Source organism: Emydura macquarii, unplaced genomic scaffold, assembly GCF_026122565.2.
Source record: "Emydura macquarii macquarii isolate MOO-44397 ecotype Brisbane River unplaced genomic scaffold, CSIRO-AGI_Emac_v2 contig_2636, whole genome shotgun sequence".
NCBI classification, from domain to species: domain Eukaryota; kingdom Metazoa; phylum Chordata; order Testudines; family Chelidae; genus Emydura; species Emydura macquarii.
This window is the reverse complement of record NW_027132773.1, coordinates 23,201,012-23,219,095: the sequence shown is the minus strand read 5'-3', so window position 1 is coordinate 23,219,095 and position 18,084 is coordinate 23,201,012. Positions and strand designations below refer to the sequence as shown.

Genomic DNA, 18,084 nt, shown 5'->3' with positions numbered 1-18,084 from the left:
GATGGCAAAAGGCACATCTCTGGTGCAATGGCCACTCCCCTGCCAAATTTCAAATCCCTGCTCCAAAGTATGAAGGTACTAGAACTTTAAAAAAGCACCAGAATATTTTAACATAGGAAAAACAACAATTTTTTCCCTAGCCTCATCCTCAGAAATAGCTGAACCATTTTGACTGAAGCTTTCCCCCCCCAAAAAACAACCTGAGGCAGACACCTGATATGGACAATTTCAGCGCAAACAGTTAAAGTTGTACAGAGTTATAAGCAACTGAAATCAGGGTCTTACAATGATAAGTGTTGAACAACCTTAATAATAGGCAGTGCTACCAGCCTCTCATATCATCACACACGAGCTGATGCAGCTCAAGTCACACTGACTCTGCTGTCATACTCTGTTTGAAGTCACTGTGGGTTGAAGAGAAAAGCTCATATTAAATAAACAAAACATGCTTTTACTGATTAATGCCCTGACTCAGCAAAGCACTTAAACATGTACTTAATCCATCCGGATTGAGCAAATCACTCAAACACATGCTTAATCTTAAGCACATGCTGAATTTCCATTAACTTCATATTAACAGCTGGGTGAAATCAGGAATTATGGTTTTACTTTACTTCTACTTTTGCAAAGTCTATCCATAAGTAAGGTTGGGACTATTAAAATGCTTCAAGTTAGGCACGTGCATAAACGCTTGGTTGAATCTGGGATTACATCTTAAATTTAAAGATTGCATATTTTAACACACATTACTTGGAAAAAATTCTGATATGTGCAGCTTTGAATAAATATCCACGTATCTTTAAACCAGAAAAGTTTAAAGCAGTTTATTAGCAGACTTCTAAAAGATTGGTATGTTATATATTCTTAAGAGTTGCCCTATATCTTCTGCAAGTGTTCTGTACCTAAGAATGGCCATACTGGGTCAAACCAGTTGTCCATCTGGCCAAGTATCCTGCCTTCTGACAGTGGCCAATGCCAGGTGCTTCAGAGGAAATGATTAGAACTGGAAATCATCAAATGATCCATCCTGTCGGCTATTCTTAGCCTCTGGCAAACAGCAACCCCTGCCTATCCTCTCTAATAGCCGTTGATGGACCTAGTTCTTTTCTGATCTCTGATATATTCTTGGCCTTCACACCATCCTCTGGCAAGGAGTTCCACAGACTTTGTGTTCCGTGAAGAAATACTTCCTTTTATTCATTTTAAACTTGCTGCCTATTAATTTCATTTGATGATTCCTAGTTTTTGTGTTATGAGAAGGAGTAAATAACACTTCCTTTTTACTTTACCAGTCATGATTTTATAGACCTCTCTCATATCCCCCTTAGTTGTCTCTTTTCCAAGCTGAAAAGGCCCAGTTTTATTAATCTCTCCTCATATGGAAGCTTTTCCATACCCCTAATCGTTTTAGTTGCCCTTTTCAGCACCATTTCCAATTCCAATATATCTTTTTTGAGATGGAGCAAACAGAGCTGCAAGTAGTATTCAAGATGTGGGCATACCATGGATTTACAAAGAGGCAATACAATAGTTTCTGTCTTATTATCTATCCCTTTCCTAATGATTCCCAACATTCTGTTTGCTTTTCTGACTGCAGCTGCACATTGAGTGGATGCTTTCAGAGAGCTATCCACAATGACTCCAAGATCTTTCTTGAGTAGTAACAGCTAATTTCAACCCCATCATTTTGTATGTATAGTTGGGATTATATTTTTCAATGTGCATTACTTTGCATTTATCAACATTGAATTTCATCTGCCATTTTGTTGCCCAGTCACCCAGTTCGGTGAAATCCCTTTGTAACTCTTTACAGTCTGCTTTGAACTTAACTATCTTGAGTAGTTTTGTATCATCTGCAAATTTTGCCACCTCATTGTTTACCCTTTTTTCCAGATCATTTATGAATATGTTGAACAGTACTGGTCCTAGTGCAGACTCCTGGGGGACACCACTATTTATCTCCCTCCATTCTGAAAACTGACCATTTATTCCTACCCTTTGTTTCCTATCTTTTAACCAGTTACTGATCCAGGAGAGAACATTCCCTTTTATTCCACTTACTTTGCTTAAGAGCCTTTGGTGAGGGAAAAACAACGAGAGTTCTGTAGCACTTTAAAGACTAACAAATTTAATGCTACAGAACTCTAGTTGTTTTTGCTGTATACAGACTAACACGGCTACCCCTCTGGAACTTTGGTGAGGGACCTTGTCAAAGGCTTTCTGAAAATCTAAATACACTAAATACACTCTTCCCCCAACAAATCGTATTCATCTATATATCTGAGAATTCTGTTCTCTGCTAAAGTTTCAATCAATTTGTCTGGTATTGAAGTTAGGTTTATCAGCTTATAATTGCTGGGATCACTGCTGGAGCCTTTTTTTAAAAATTGGCATCACATTAGCTATCCTCCAATCCTCCAGTACAGAAGCTGATTTACATGATAGGTTACATACTTCACTTAGTTCTGCAATGTCCTATTTGAGTTCCTTCAGAACTCTTGGGTGGATACCATCTGATCCTGGTGACTTATTACTGTTTAATTTATCAATTTGTTCCGAAACCACCTCTAATGACAACTCAGTCTGGGACAGTTCCTCAGATTTGTCACCTAAAAAGAATGTTCAGGTATGGGAATCTCCCTCACATCCTCAGCCATGAAGACCTATGCAAAGAATTAATTTAGTTTCTCCACAGTAACCTTATCCTTCTTGAGTGCTCCTTTAGCATCTCAATCGTCTAGTGGCCCCATTGGTTGTTTATCAGGCTTCCTATAACCTAGGGTTTTCCTGATACCTGGTATCAGAATGGTGAATTACAGTTTCATCAACATATACACAAATATTTTTTTATAATAAAGGTAAGCTAGGAAATATTTTTTTGAAAATTTAGAACTCTTTTTAGAATCTAAATGGGGGGAAATTTCATTCTTCTTAATTTTAATAAATAAAAGTGTAACTGCCATTATATTTGAATTTGGATCATAAAAAAATGCCAATTACATAGTAACAAGGTAGCGCTTCATTTTCAGTCACTCCTAGCTTATTTTTGTTTGTGGACCAGTTTCTTTCTTCCAAACATGTCAGAAACATTCACTAAAGACTAAGGGCCTGATTCAACTCCTGTTGAAATCAGTGGAGCCTTTTCATTGATTTTTAGTGGAAGTTCGATCAAGCCCTATAGTCTATTAAATTAAATAATTAACCTATTTATAGTTCCTGGACAGAAAAGGGCATGTTAATTTCACATGTACCTAATCTAGGGGTCACACAGCAATTATTGTTGAAGGAGGGGGCGGGGGGGGAATCAAATATGAACTGAAAATAAACCGGAGCAATTTCAATCTTGCTTATGTTTTTTCCCCCATAAATTCATGGAAGTGAATAGAGGTTAAAAAGGAATTGCATTTTTCATATATCGTTATGGTGGTCATGGTGTCACGTTTACTTTCGTGGATAAACCAGAAAGTCTCAAGCTCATGTCTTCAAGTATCTGATAGAACAAATTATTATTCTAAATTGTGCTAAAATGTAATGCTAGTCGCATTTTGAAACTACAGCCATGAAGTATTTATCCCTGTTTTACTCTTCCAAACAAGTTTTATGTTTTTAAACTTTACAGTTCAAGTTTATTTTATTTTTATATTTTGTGGGGAAAGAATTGGAAAAGATGAACAGTTTCTAGAGTATAAGTACTGTAGAGTAAATGGAATATAGTGTGTGACAAACTTTTTTTTTTATTTCCTGCTCTCCTGTAGCTGGTAAAGGTACGTTTTAACCATTCTTTTCTTTTTTTTTTTTTTAATATTGAGTGATAGATTTCCATTTCATGTTTGATATTATTACACTAAGGTTTTTATTGACTTTTGAAGAAAAATATAAGATGCATTATTGATGGAAAATGGGTATTTCTTAGGACCAAGTACCAATAAGTATGTATTTCTGAAAACGTTTTGCTTGTATTTCCCAATTTATCCTGTATCTGGATCTGCTATCACAGACACCATTGACTTCAGCAGAACTTCATATATGTTCAAGTGCCCATATTAATGCATCTGGATGTTCGGTCAAAGCCTCATTGTGTAACACACACTCTACCTGTTTCAAATTAATCATCAAAAGAAATGTATACTCTTTTTAAAAAAAGAAAAAAGATCTTGTGCATGTAATTATGCAGAGAAGAATTAAGTCCCAAAAGTTTCAGCAAGCTGCTGCTGTGTATGTTATGCACAAGAGACACAGCACTAAGGAACATTATGTATTCTTTTTTCTGTGACCTGCTGTAATGTTTAAAAAAAAAAAAAAAAAAAAAAAAAGCTCAGTAAAGTAGATATTTATACAAGAAGCAATGCTTACTAAGAAATGCGGAAAAATTCTTTTCATTACATTAACACAGATTGTGTCTGGGGAAATATTTCTATGACTGCAGAATGCTTTGGAAACAATATTCAAAAGAACTTCCCATCATAGTTTAATACTTTGAATCAAATGTAATCTTGCTGATGTACAACTGTATCTCTTTGAATTAATATTTTAAATAAGTTTAAACTATTTACCACTTATATTTAAGAAAGAACACTTCCGATTACTATGTATGAAATAAGTTCTAAGTTTGTGATTAATAGCAGAGTATTTATATTCAGGAAACAAATGTTAATCTTTAAATCATACATGCTTTTGGTTCTTAAATACTAAGAAATAATATGCTGCTATTTCTGTAGATGATCATCTCATACCTTAAATCGTCAATGTACTGTCACACTGTTTATTTGCTACATCCACCTTGGTGAAATCTGTCACATGGATTTGACTCTTGCTTTGACAATGCAAAGCCAAGTGATATGAATTAGTTTGTGCATCTTTTCAAGATATGATGCTGCAGATCCTTCAGCTTGAATTAAATAATTCTTCCATCTACAAATACAGCTGAAAGTTGGACTTGACATGGATCAATATGATCTCGGGCTAAATTTCTAAATGTGACTGATTATGTTAGCATCATGCCCACAGATCAATATTGAGTTTTATTATGAACCTGACTCTATAATTGGGTTTAATCAATAAACTTTTGTCTCCCTTTCTTTAGAAATTTTAGGTTTCTACCGTACAGCTATCAAAATTACACTTAGGATACATTTGAATTTAAAGGAACAAAAGCTGAGACCCTATTGTAAGGGAAAGTCAATTTTTAAGTTGATAGGACTGTTCACCCCAATATAGTCTATAGAATCTAACAGAGCTAATGTGCTAATACAGAACTAGTCCTTTTGGGAACTATAAGGCTTTTTCTGTCCATACTTGGTAGATAATTCACATTGAGGACTTTGACAAAACATACCATTAATGAAAGCAATCACTAGAGCTTGTCTTTTGATAAACCCGCGGGGTTCAAAGGCGTTGAAAGATGCAATCTGTGAAGAACAATAAATTTGGGCCTTTGATTGAAGTGCCATTTGGGATGGCATGTTTTCTCTATGTATTTACACAAAATACTGCTCCCTTTTTCATTACTCTTTGCTTGGAGGTTGAAGGAGCTCTTTTCCATTACTACATTTAGGTTTGTCTCATTAAAAGCAGAGTACAAAAAGAAGGCTGGAAATGACCTAGCTCAACCCAATGTGTTCATTTCTGCTCCAGTTTGCCATTTGACAAATGGGCTTCTAGCAATAGTGAATGTTTTCTATGAGTGGTACTTTGATGTGCAGTAGACATACTCTTTCCTACATCAGCAAATAAATGCATAAACTTTTATTGCAATGGAGGAAGGCTATTTACTTGGTAATCTTACTAAAATTAGCAAGAGGTCCTCATATAAACAAGAAACCACAGAAATAAATTGTTTATACTCATAAGTTTATTTTATAATCTGTGATGTTTAAAAAGATGCAATAAAAGAAACATACTATTAGAGTGATTTTAAATATACTGTATTGTATTTGCAGATAGGTTTTCTAAACTGGCATTTTTATCAAGCACTTGTTTGATTCTGGCCCTTACCTAGATCATTTGCTTGATTGGGGCAATACAAGGAAAAGGAGCTTTGAGTGCTGTCAGTTGCAGGCAATTTAATTAAACCCATTATTACATTTAATCTGTGTAATGTATTCGGATTGTATGGTGATAGACAATTAGAAAAATAATTCAATAAAGCTATTTTTCAGATTAGTTTAAGACAAGATTCTTTAACTGAAGTCACCTGCATGGTCCCGTTGATTCAGTTCGGCCCTCAGGTTTTAATGCTTTCAAGAATCTTCTTCATTCCATGACAGCCATAGTCCATTAATTAAAAGAATATACACATATGCATGTACTGTACTGTATGTTTTTCCCTGTCTGTGAACAGATGCAGATCGTGCTCAGAAACATGGCATGGACGAGTTTATTTCTGCTAATCCTTGCAAGTTTGACCACGCTTCCCTCTTTAGAGTACTTCAGAGGCAGACCTTGGATCATAGATTGAATGATTCCTATTCTTGTTTGGTGAGTACAGAATGGAATAAAAGAAATGAAAAAGTGAGAAATAGTTTTTACAAAGTGGTCTTTTCTTTCTGACACATTCAATAATTGTGCTTGTAGTTGGGATAAAGGATTCCAATGGATTGGCTTCAAATTTGAAAATTATACACTTGAAGACTACTGCTGTGTCACTCAATAGAGAAGAGAATAGACTCAAACTGACTCTGAACTGTAGTTTATCAGCTCCTCTAGGGAGGGCTGAATAAAACAGAAGGCTTTAATAAAAATGGAAACCTCTGTGGTAGGATTTAGTAACACCTGTACAGGCATTTTAAGGTACAAATTCAGCTTGCCAGATGTCAGACATTATGTCATCTATCTTGTAATTCTCTCTTCTGTCATGGATTAGGAAAGTTTAAAAAAAAAAAAAAAAAAAAACACCAAAGAATAGAATCAAAACCATAGGGGAAAAAAGGCAAATAGAATTATGGCAGTTGTAATCAGCTAAGCCAGGGTTAGCTCTATGAGCATAAATCCTGTATAAATTAAAGCAATAATTGGTAGTTAGAAATATATTTTTCCAAATATAAAATATTATTAATAGGGAAAATTGAGGTGAGAAGATGTTTGTCAATATTTGTTATTCACATTTCACTCTTTATTTATTGTATATTGCATTTTTTGTCTTGGCTTTTCCAGTTTAAATTTTTTTAAACCTGTCCCTCTGATTCTGATTTAATTTAAAACTGTGAAAATCAGGAGTGACTACATGGAAGTTAGTGGAATTACACAGGTGTAAAAGTGGTGTCAGTAAGATCAGGATCAGATCCCCTAATTTGTTAATGCCATATTTTTAACTTTGAGAGGTCTGGAGTTGTGATCTCTTACTCTAAGCATCAAAATCAAAGTCTACCTAGCACCTGCTCTTTAAAATTGTGAGCCCTAGCAAGTTATTACAACACTTACTTTTTTTACTTTCATATTCTCTTTCCTGAAAATCTTTGTTTATTGATGTTTTCACATCAGATTTAGTGATAGGAGTTTGTATTTGGATATTATTTTAAAATGTTGCGGGTTGAGAATCAAAACTAGATTTCCTCCAAAAACATTCAGAATCTGGTCCAAAGCTCATTGAAGGCATTGAAAAGATTCCCAATAACTTTAGTGGGATTTGGATCATGCCTTAAGAGTTTTATACTGGACAACTTTGGATGGTAACTGTGAGGAGCACACAGACAATAATCCTAAATTAAAGTTGAGAGTCACACTGAGAACATAGGGCCAGATTCCTTTCTGTCGTAACTCCATTGTCTTCAGTGAAGTTAAACCATGGATGAATTAGAACTATAATGTGAATATTTTTTCCAGGATTCTTTCCTAAGGTTTTTATTTCTATTTCATTTAAATTTTAAACATCTAAGACCATTAATGTATTCTGATTATATAGGAAATAATTCAAATGAGGTGGTTTCAGATACTAGACCACTGTAATTATTTAATGACATCCAAAACCTCTCTGAACCTTTGGTCACTTACAATGAAAGATGTTGTTTTCAAATTATCTTAACATTAATGTTTAGTTTATATGTTCCTCAATGATCTCTTTTAATGTTAAAAAAAGAAAAAAGTATCACCTTGTTTTAATTTTTGAAAAGTTAAAGTCCTGTTGTTTAAAAGGAGAAAAATATTAATATCTTCCCACCATCATTACCTCTACCCCAATGTTTATATCACTCTCACTGTTGTTTTTGGAAGTTTATTTTGGCACCTTTCCCCAAATCATAAGATGAGTCCATGTTTTTTTCTGAATCAGGGATCAAATTCTTTGCAGTCTGAATTTGCTCAAAGAATGTACAACTTTCCTTCCCTTCTCAAAGACATCCTCCCTGTCCTCTTCGGTGTGTGCAATTTTGGGCCGATCATCGCAAATCCATTTCCAAAAAGGCCCTCAGTGTTCCAATCAAAGTAATACACCAGCATGTCTATTCATAATTTAAGGTCTAGTCCTCCTCATCTTACTCACATGAGTAGTCTCATAAAATATCTAGTTGTATATCTTTGAATAAATAAAACATTATACACGTTGAAATGGTTATGTACAAACATGTTACATAAGAAAGATGGATAAGCAGTCAAACTTTAGTTCAGTTCTCTCAGATTAAGTATTCAGTCACAGAGAACAGGCCATCTGGAACTTGTCTTTTAACGTCTTTCTAAAGGCACTATAACATTTGCTTCTAAAATTCTTTTTTAGTTTATCATTAATTACATTAAAACATCCCAGGACGTTGAGGTGTTTATTTTATTTAATGTATTCTATAGTTTGTCAGACAGTGATCTTTTTAGATTCTGTACAGAATCGTGGATATATCTATGCATTTTTTTCTGAGCCATGTGGTTCACAGTAGTACTAAGACTGAAGAACTGCAAAGAGTTACTCCACCATGACCCTCAGTCGCAGTTATCAAGAGAGCTATTGTTAGAGCCCAGCTACTCTAATATATTTCCTACATTATTAGCATCAGCTTGATTAGTATGAAATGTTTATGTAATGCACACAAAAATGTTATTTTCTTTCATTTCTATTTTGCTGGATTGATTTAAAAGCAGTGGAATGAAGAGAAATATCCTGATTAATTAAAAGCATGTATTTGTCCCCTTCTCTTCTAGGGGTGGTTTAGCCCAGGACAAGTCTTCGTATTAGATGAATATTGTGCTCGTTACGGTGTGAGAGGCTGTCACCGCCATCTCTGCTACCTTAATGAATTGATGGACCATTCAGAAAATGGTGCTGTAATTGACCCAACCTTGCTCCATTACAGCTTTGCCTTCTGTGCTTCTCATGTTCATGGCAATAGGTAATTTAACATGTAAATACACAGTCAAAATAATTATGTTTGGCTGAATGGATAAAGGAAAGATATTTATACTTGGGTTTTTGCACTCATCAGTTAGCAAAATTTAATACTTGAAACAAATGGATGAGTTCATGAAAAGCTTCTGCAGTGGTTCTGAGATTTTTATAGGTCTTATAGAAAATCTCATTTCAATTTTATTAAGCATATATTCCCATGCATTGTGCCTGGGCCTTGAATTTTTCTTCATTCCCCATTTTGTGTTGCACTAATGAGTTGGTGTTTTGAATAAATGGTCTGAGCAATACTGCAGCACCCAGTAAGCTCAGATGCTCCTTCCATAGCCTGTAACATATCAACTTGTCCCTTTTGCTGAATTCTCATTCTCTCAGACACCCAAGGAAGACAGAGTAGGCACCAGGAATGTGATTTAACTAGGTGGCAACTTTAGTAAGTAACATATCTGGCAACTCCAGCAATAACTTGTCCACTGCAAGTCTCCTTTCCTTTGTAATCTGTTTCACCTGGTGGAGGGCTGCCATCAATCCTCCACACTGTTAACCTAGTCCCAGCACTGTTGCTGGGACCCTACTGCCCTCCCCTCATACAGATAGGTTAGGAGACTGGGGAAAAATGGGTTGTCTGCTCACTGTACCAGACATTCGGGACCCCAACCACATTCCCCATCTTCTTCAGGAGATGCCTTCTCCTAATCTGCATCCAATTCCAGATGATCAGGAAACCAGACCCCATGCTGCACTGCACTGGGCTCCTGCCAAGTTGAAAGAAAAATTAATTTTACAGCCTCCCCACTGGGTCCCTGCGCTGCTGAGAGGAAGGTGAATGAACTCCACAATGCCCAAGCCAATCTGGCAGTGAGGGAAAAATTCCTTCTCAACCCTGAAAAAGCAAATAGCATAATGCCCACAGCAAGGCTCATAACCTAGACCTACTCTAATCCCAAGAGAGGCAGCTTTTCTTCCCATCACAGAGTGACACCCCTGGGCAAGAGAAAGGGCTTATAGATCCTTCCTTTGGGTGCATGGGAGCAAGTAGGCTTATGTTGCATCCTTCTGTCCAACCAATCAGTCACGGAGCCCCCCTCCTCAAGCCCACAAGGGGGTGCACTCTTTAGAGTGGCCAAGGATTTCTTTCCCCTGCTGGCCCAGAGTAAGCCTCCCAACCTCTGTAGCTGTGGGGGGATCAAGGAAGGTAGGATGTTTGTGCACCTTAGGGATATGCAAAGGGGGAGTAGGGGAATCAAGGGAAAAGAGATTTCCTTAGCTGTAAAGTGCAAAATGGAAAAAAATCTCACCATGTATCTGAGATGCTCTCCAGGTATCTTGCATGCTGACAAGTTAGGTAGATTTTCTAGCTTTTACTTAGTAACCTCTCCTCTGTCAAAGCACGTTTCCCTTGCCCACTTTTGAAGCACCCAGCAGTTCATGTAAGTTTCTTATAGAAGTCTGACTCTACGTAGTTTTCCCTCTAGCTTTTTTATTATTGGTTTTGAATCTGGCAAGACAAATATTCAGTGATAATTGCACAAACTTATTTCTGGATTTCAAAAGGAAGGTAGATATATTTCTTTTTATTTATTAACTTAAGTGAAGGACAACAGTGCATACAGTATGTGGAAAAATCTCAGGGAGCACATCATTTTGCACAGTGGTAAGCACTCTGTATGTTTGTATTCCTCTATTCCTTCTGTACAAATGCATACTGTCTGAATAGCATTATGAGTGTTTTAGGAATAAAAGAATAGTGTTGAACAGAGTGGGTCTGACTAGTACTGAGACATTGTAAAAAGATTGAAAAAAGAAAGAAGAAGAAAGAAGAAAAGTAAGTCAAGGACAGAAACAGAGACACTCATTGAGGATGACAGACACACATAAACAGATAATACATCCACTCATTCATCTACAGAACCACTAGGGAAGTGCAGGAAGGAGAAAAAGAATTTCACAGACAATATATGATAGGCCAAAGTTCTAGGCTGATATATGTTGTTATACGTCTTAGTTTTATAAGTCATGCTGAGAAGGAGAAATACCACAGAGCCAAGACAAAGAGTTTTTGTGGACCAATTAAATGGTTTAGAAATGATGGATAAGCAGTGAATTCAGAGATTTTTTCTTTGGTTAGGAGGGTCATCTTATACCTGCTACTAGCCTGACAAAGACCATCTAAGATGTACTAGCTTTGGAGTGGGGGAGATATGGAAATGCCAGTCATAACGATAGTCGGTATACAAAGTAATCCCTGTTTCTTTTAGATACTAGTTTATTTCAGAGTGGCAAGCAACCTTAGTGACATCAGTCAAATGATCAGATGAAGATGTCTCTTTTTCTTCATGTTTTCTAACGTATTGTATGGCATCATAGATATATATGGTAATAGATAGATAGACAGTTATAGCTAGATGTGTGTGTGTGTGTGTGTGTGTGTGTGTGTGTATTCATTCTCCTGTCACTTAAAAAAAAGGCAAAAAAAAGGAATCATGGCTGAATTCTTCAATCTATATTGCTAAGAGACAAAGACAGTACTCACATAATTAAAATTTAACATTTTCCAACAACATGAAAGGATGTGGAAACAGAGCAAACCTTATGCAGCAATTATATGCAAGTACTCTAAAGAATATCATGAATGCAGTGGCCAAGCTTTGAGATCAGCTACTATTCATACATACTTCAAGTATATTGATTTACCTTGCTCCTTGGGATTCTTCTGCTTAGGAGCAAGATTTTCAAAATTCGCACCAGTTTAATTTGACTGGTACTAGATATTCCTCTGCATAATTATCAGTTATCAGACATTTGATATATGAGTCTGTGATGGAAAATAACCTCTGAAAGGTTTCTTGTTGACTCTTCTTGTTTTCTTTTATTTCTGTATAAAATAAAAGATCAAGAATGAATATTTACTATTTTAAAAATACACATTGTGATTATAATAATAATAATTATTAGATATTGACGTTATACTCAGCCATGTATAAAAAAAGAGAAGGCTTACTTCCTGTATCTGAAGCTAAAACGCTATACAGATACAGCGTGTAATATTATACTACATTACATTCCAAGTGTGTGTGTGGTGGGGGTTGTTTTTATTTTATTTTATTTGGTTGGTAACAAATAGTATTAAATCATCAGTGGAATTATGGACGATCACTTCTTAATTCTCCCTTTCCTCTTTTTCACCCTATTTGGAACACACAGGACTTCATTTATTTGTTACTTCCCTGGTTACCTGTTTTAAACTCTATGTCAAGGGCACTACAATGCCAACCTAGCAGAAACTTTCTCTGGAGCCCATCCATAGCAGACTTGAATCAATCAAACTATCAATGCTACATGCTGGTCTGAGCATATGAAGAGCAGGGCCTGCATATGAATGCATAGAGGGCTCTCTAGTCGCAGCTTTCTCCGTGTCCAAGCAGAAGCAGGTATCATCACTCTGCAGCACCATGCCTTATGCTGCAGGTACAATCCCATGGAGGACATATTTTTATGGGAGCGGGGAACAGCTAGACAGGAGGCAGGTTTGGGAGGAGATGCGCATTGTTTTTCTTGCCTTTCAGCCCCTTGCTTTGCAATAACTCTATATGGAATTTGCTGAAAAGGTGATCTAGATTCAGGCTATTTTACATATCTTCTGTACAATACAGAAAATATCATATCTTCTGTACAATGGAATCAGTGTTTAGCAATGGGATCTGGAGGAAACAGTGGGTGCTAGCACTGTGTAGCTGGGGAGCTGGAAGACCCTGTGAGCTGCTAGGGCTGAAGCCCTTTTGATTCTGGTTTGAGGGCAAGTCTGATGTTCAGCTGTGACTAAATGATCTTGGGAAAAGCAAAGAGGAACTCGGTGGAGTTTCTCCTCCATGTTCACAGGATGTATCTGTGAGTGGGAGCATAAACTGTTGGGCCTTTGCTTCAGTTGACAGCCCTTGCTGAGATTTTTTCCTTTTCCCTTAGTGTCTTGTGGAAGGGAGGTGGAGGACTGGAATGCTCACCCTGTCGTGCTGGTCTCCTGACCAAGGAATTGAAGGTTGATTCCCATTCTCCACCCCCATGGCAGGGCATAGCACTACCACAAACCCAACAAGTTCACATTATTTTAAACCCCAAAATGGTATTTCTGTTGTTGCACTTAACAAATAGCTTTTGTGTTGTTTAGCAAATATTTCCAAATTGATCATAGACAAATCCAGCACTTCTGTGTGGCTTTCATGAGGCTATATCAGTGAGAAAAATGTTACACTTTAAATAGAGAAATCTGAACTTTATAAATATTGAATTTGGAACAAACACAAGTGATATAGATAACAGCTCACTATAGATAATCATTTGGAAATTAGAGCCTAGCTCTCAGTAAATATGGTTCAAAATATGATAATTCTCACAAAGAAAATTTAAAACAAATAAGTGAGAATAAATTACTTATTTTTATTGTTTGCACTGGAGGTGATTGAAATTTACAGGTAAATACGAAGACAAGAACTTTCCCAGAACAAGGTGCAGTCTAATAATAATATTTACCACTTCTTTAATGCTTTTAATCTGTAGATCTCAATCAAAGCATTTTAGAAAGGATGAGCAAGTCTTATGCCCATTTATAGATGAGGAAACTGAGGCACAGAAAGGTTAAGGAGTAAATTAGGGTTTTAGGCACAAACATTTTTGTGGTGGTGTGTCAAATCAAACTGTTTCTTTGTATTGTGACCATAGCATGGTCACTGTGAAAACCTTTTCACTTCCATGATCTCAGGATGAGGCACTTGGCTGCGATTCTGATGAAAACCAAGAGAGACCCTACTATGTTCTTTTCATGGAATGATGTTTTGTCCTTTAAGAAACATACTCCTTCTGTGGACAGAGCATCATTTTAACTCTAAGAAATAGCTCTAGATTTAGGGCTTAATTACATTTACACCCACTTTCGGGCCCCGTTATGCCAGAGAGGTATAAATGAGCCTCATTATTAAGAAGAATCAGGCTCTTAGTCTGCTGTTAATCTTAATGAGACAACAAAATAGCAATGTAGGCCCTGATTTCCTCCTGACTAGTCATACTTGTTATGTAAGTATCTTATGTTATGTACTTACTGGTGTCACTATAAGAGTGACAGCTTGTGCAAAATGCTACCATAATTAACCCAAAGTATCTTCAGTACATTTTCTGTGTTTTCCAGTGTTTTCCCACCTTACTATTCAAGGGCCTGATCCTGAAAATTCTGAGCAAAGAAAACCCCACCAAAATTTTATCTCCATCCCTCTTCAAATCCAAAAGTTAAAATGGTTTCCCAATTACTCACCATGCCTCGAAAGAATCTGAAAATGTCATGCAGTGCTATTTTATATAATTTTTTAAGATCTGATTTCATCTCTCCCCCTCCCCACCAGTGACTCACTAGCAGCTGCTGTAGACTTGCTTCTCCTTCAAGATATCTGTTAGTCCATATATATATCTCAAACTGCTCCTGCAGTTGCAGCTCCACTGGTGTAGGCTTCTGTGAAAACAAGTTCCTTCTCTGTCAAGACCTTACATAACTGACTAGATTGTGGGTTTTGAACTAGTTAATAATTAATGGTTTATATTGATATAAGACCACCAAAAACCACGATCAGGGCCTCACTGTGTTGACTGCTATACAAATACACATGGTAAGACTGAGTCCCTGCCTCAAAGATCTTACAATCTAATTTTCACTTCAGACTGCATTAACCATTTATGCTAAACAATCTGTTCCACCTTATATGTAGCTGTGACACTCTATATACCTTTCCCAGACCTGAAGAAGAGCTCTGTGTAGCTCAAAAGCTAGTCTCTTTCACCAACAGAAGTTGGTCCAATAAAAGATATTATTTCATACACCTTGTCAATCTAATTTAAGGCGTGATGTACCAAGTGATTGTGACAAATAGGAGGGAAGGGGAGGAGGGAACAAAAGACTAATTGTAATATCAATGCACACAACAATGGTTCTGAAGCAACTGATTTCCTCCACCACCACCTCCCCACTTTTATCGGTAAATAAAATGAGCTACTCTTCATCCTGTCTAGGTAATGGGGAATTTTACAGTACATCTTCCTTCATTTCCTCTTCACAGTCTGTGTTTCCTCAGAACTACTCTCTTTTGGTGCTCCAAGTCAAGATCACTATCTCACAAGTGATTTTGTCTCACTGCTGCTGTTATTCATGCTCATGTACTTGTGGTATAAGTGAAATAGACTGAATATGTAAATATAGTATATTCCTGAATGTTGACATTTCAGTCTGAACAACAGCAGTAGGTGTTAAGTACAGGTCAGGGGCTATTGTTTTCTTCCCCATCATCTTCTTTTCTGTCTGGTTCTCATGCTGTGACTTCCCATTCTGTCCCTCTTGTTCTGAAATGGATGAAATGCATGAAGTGCAAAGTGACTTCTTTCGCCTGCTGAGCTTCAGGCAGAATTGAAAAATTCAAAATTCAAAAATACCGTTAGATCTTTCTCTTGAGAGAGAGAAAGAGAGCGAGCTGATGTGTCATACATTCCTCATATGGATAGTGTAGGTGAAAAGCATATGACCATAAACTTTTGTAATTTCTCTCTACCTTGTTTTTGAAACCTTCAGCCCTTGTGAGAAATGGAATGAATATATAGCTGTTGAGTTCTACTGTACTTGACTAACTTGAAGAGGAATGCATGAGTATGTAGGAGAAATTGCAGCTCTGTAGATCAACAGGGATATTATATAGAAAATTAAGAGAGAGTGTGGGAGAGCCACTGCATTAACTCAACTTATTTCACTGTTAATTGATTTGTAACAGGAACCATTTATTGTGTTCCTACACCTCAAGTCAAGTGACAATAGTAAGTATCTCAGGAACTGTTACTTTCTTCAAACTCTGATCCAAGAACTTTATTACAATAAGGAAAACAATATTATCTCTAAAGCTACTCTGTCTCTTTCCTTTAGTCTGCTTCACTGTAGAGCTTCTGTTCAGAACTTTTTGCTCCCCCTCCAATCTGGCTTCCTTCAAGATTTAAAGTAACAGAGCTTATAGCGTGAAATCTCGTTACCCTTTTTTTTTCAGCATAAACAATCTCTAGTAAGATTTAACAGAAAATGATACATCCAAATGAGTCAATAGCTTCTCCTCTCATCCAAGTCTGATTATCATCTGGCATGAAGGAAAGTTTTGTCATATTGATTTACTTGGATTGTCAAACTGAAAGGAAGAGATTCCTGTTGAGTAGACTTAAGATCCTCCTTGGTTCCTTCACTGAGGCTGTAGTATCAGAACTATTGCTAGTAGGACCATGTGTCAGTTCATCTGGGTTGGAACCAGATTAAGATGCTGCTTCTTTCTTCTGTGTTGAGTATACTGATCAGTCTCAGTCCTGTAGAATCTTGGTCTGTAGCTGCATTCAGTGATAAAGGCTGATATTGTATTATATTTTTCTTCATTTTGTTTTATTCAGATTGTCTCCTAGTTTATGCTTGGTTAAACTGTAGGCTGCATTCTAACAGTTAAAGGAGAAAGACTGAGATCCCTTACATTATGGGGTTATTTAGGGTGTTTTACCTCTAACGCTGGAGAGTTGTTCTAATCTCACCACCCAGAAACACTTGAGTTGGGTTTACTCTGGTGATTGTGTTGGGAGGGGGTTACCCTGTGGCTCAGAAGAGCTATTATCAATCCTGTTTATGGTATAATTCTGTTAGCTGTTTCTATTGCTCTCTTCACCAGTCCATTCCATTGGGGTTGGTGGGGGATGGAAGTAAATGCTTGAAAATTTACTGTCTTCAAAAGCTTGGAAGTCACAGCTGGTGAATAGGTGACCCATTGTCAGTGACTATTTCTCCAGATTGTTGAAACAAGAAAAGATGTGCTAGCTTTTCTATGACGTGGTCTTCTGAACCAGGGTGAGATGCAGAATTTTCACAAATTTAGAAAAACAGTTAATGACTGTTGGACAGATGTGTTCTTTTTCTTCACATGAAGATAGTAATGCTATTCTTTTCTAAGGCCCACTGGGTAATGCTGTGGACATGAGATATTCTTCACTTGTGTCCTTCTGATCCTTCTTCAAGACTCCCATGAATCCCTCCTGTGTTTTAGATACTGCCTATGCCAAGCCACTACTGCATGTTACCCCATTTGTTTCTTCACTTCATAGAATCACAGAATATTAGAGTTGGAAGGGACCTCAGGAGGTCATCTAGTCTTAACCCCCTGCTCACTTGGGAAGCTGCAGGACTGATACCTTCCAGAATTTGCTGAATGCACAGTGTATGTCCCCTCTCTTTCAGTTTAATCTACACTCATTCTCCTTCTAGCAGTTAAATTTCACAGAACAGTATTCTGACCCCTCTGTGTGATTCATAAGGCCTGTCTCAATATCTGTGCTTTGGTCTAGAAAGCCATTTGTTGTGGTCTCGATGATCAAGGTGTCAAATACATGCTTGTTGCCTTCATAACTAATATAACCTTTGAATTGCCCCAAGGTCACACAAAGTCTATGGTAGAACAGGGAACCTTAGTGTCCCAAGTCCGAGGCTGGCACCCAAACCACAGTAACATCCTTTCTGTCTTTGATGTATGTATTTCCATTGATGATAATGGCCAAATAAATGGACTGACGATCATTCAAATTATTCTATCATTCAACAACAACAACAAAAGTGAAATGGGACAGGCTGGTGACTGAGTAATGGTGCTCTGAAAAGCGATCAGATCTAGGTTGTGCTAGTTTTTCATGGCAAACGTTTTCCAGAGACTCAG

At 36.9% G+C, this 18,084-nt stretch overlaps 1 protein-coding gene across 3 annotated transcripts in view; it reads left to right on the top strand.

The window, feature by feature from the left end:
• Window positions 1-18,084, top strand: part of CADPS2 (calcium dependent secretion activator 2) — a 501,284-nt gene that overhangs the window by 331,916 nt on the left and 151,284 nt on the right. For all 3 annotated transcript variants that reach the window (XM_067564292.1, XM_067564291.1, XM_067564293.1), the window contains exons 12-13: window positions 6,341-6,477; window positions 9,124-9,311. In XM_067564292.1, the coding sequence (XP_067420393.1) occupies window positions 6,341-6,477; window positions 9,124-9,311 (325 nt within the window). The remainder of the gene's footprint in view (window positions 1-6,340; window positions 6,478-9,123; window positions 9,312-18,084) is intronic.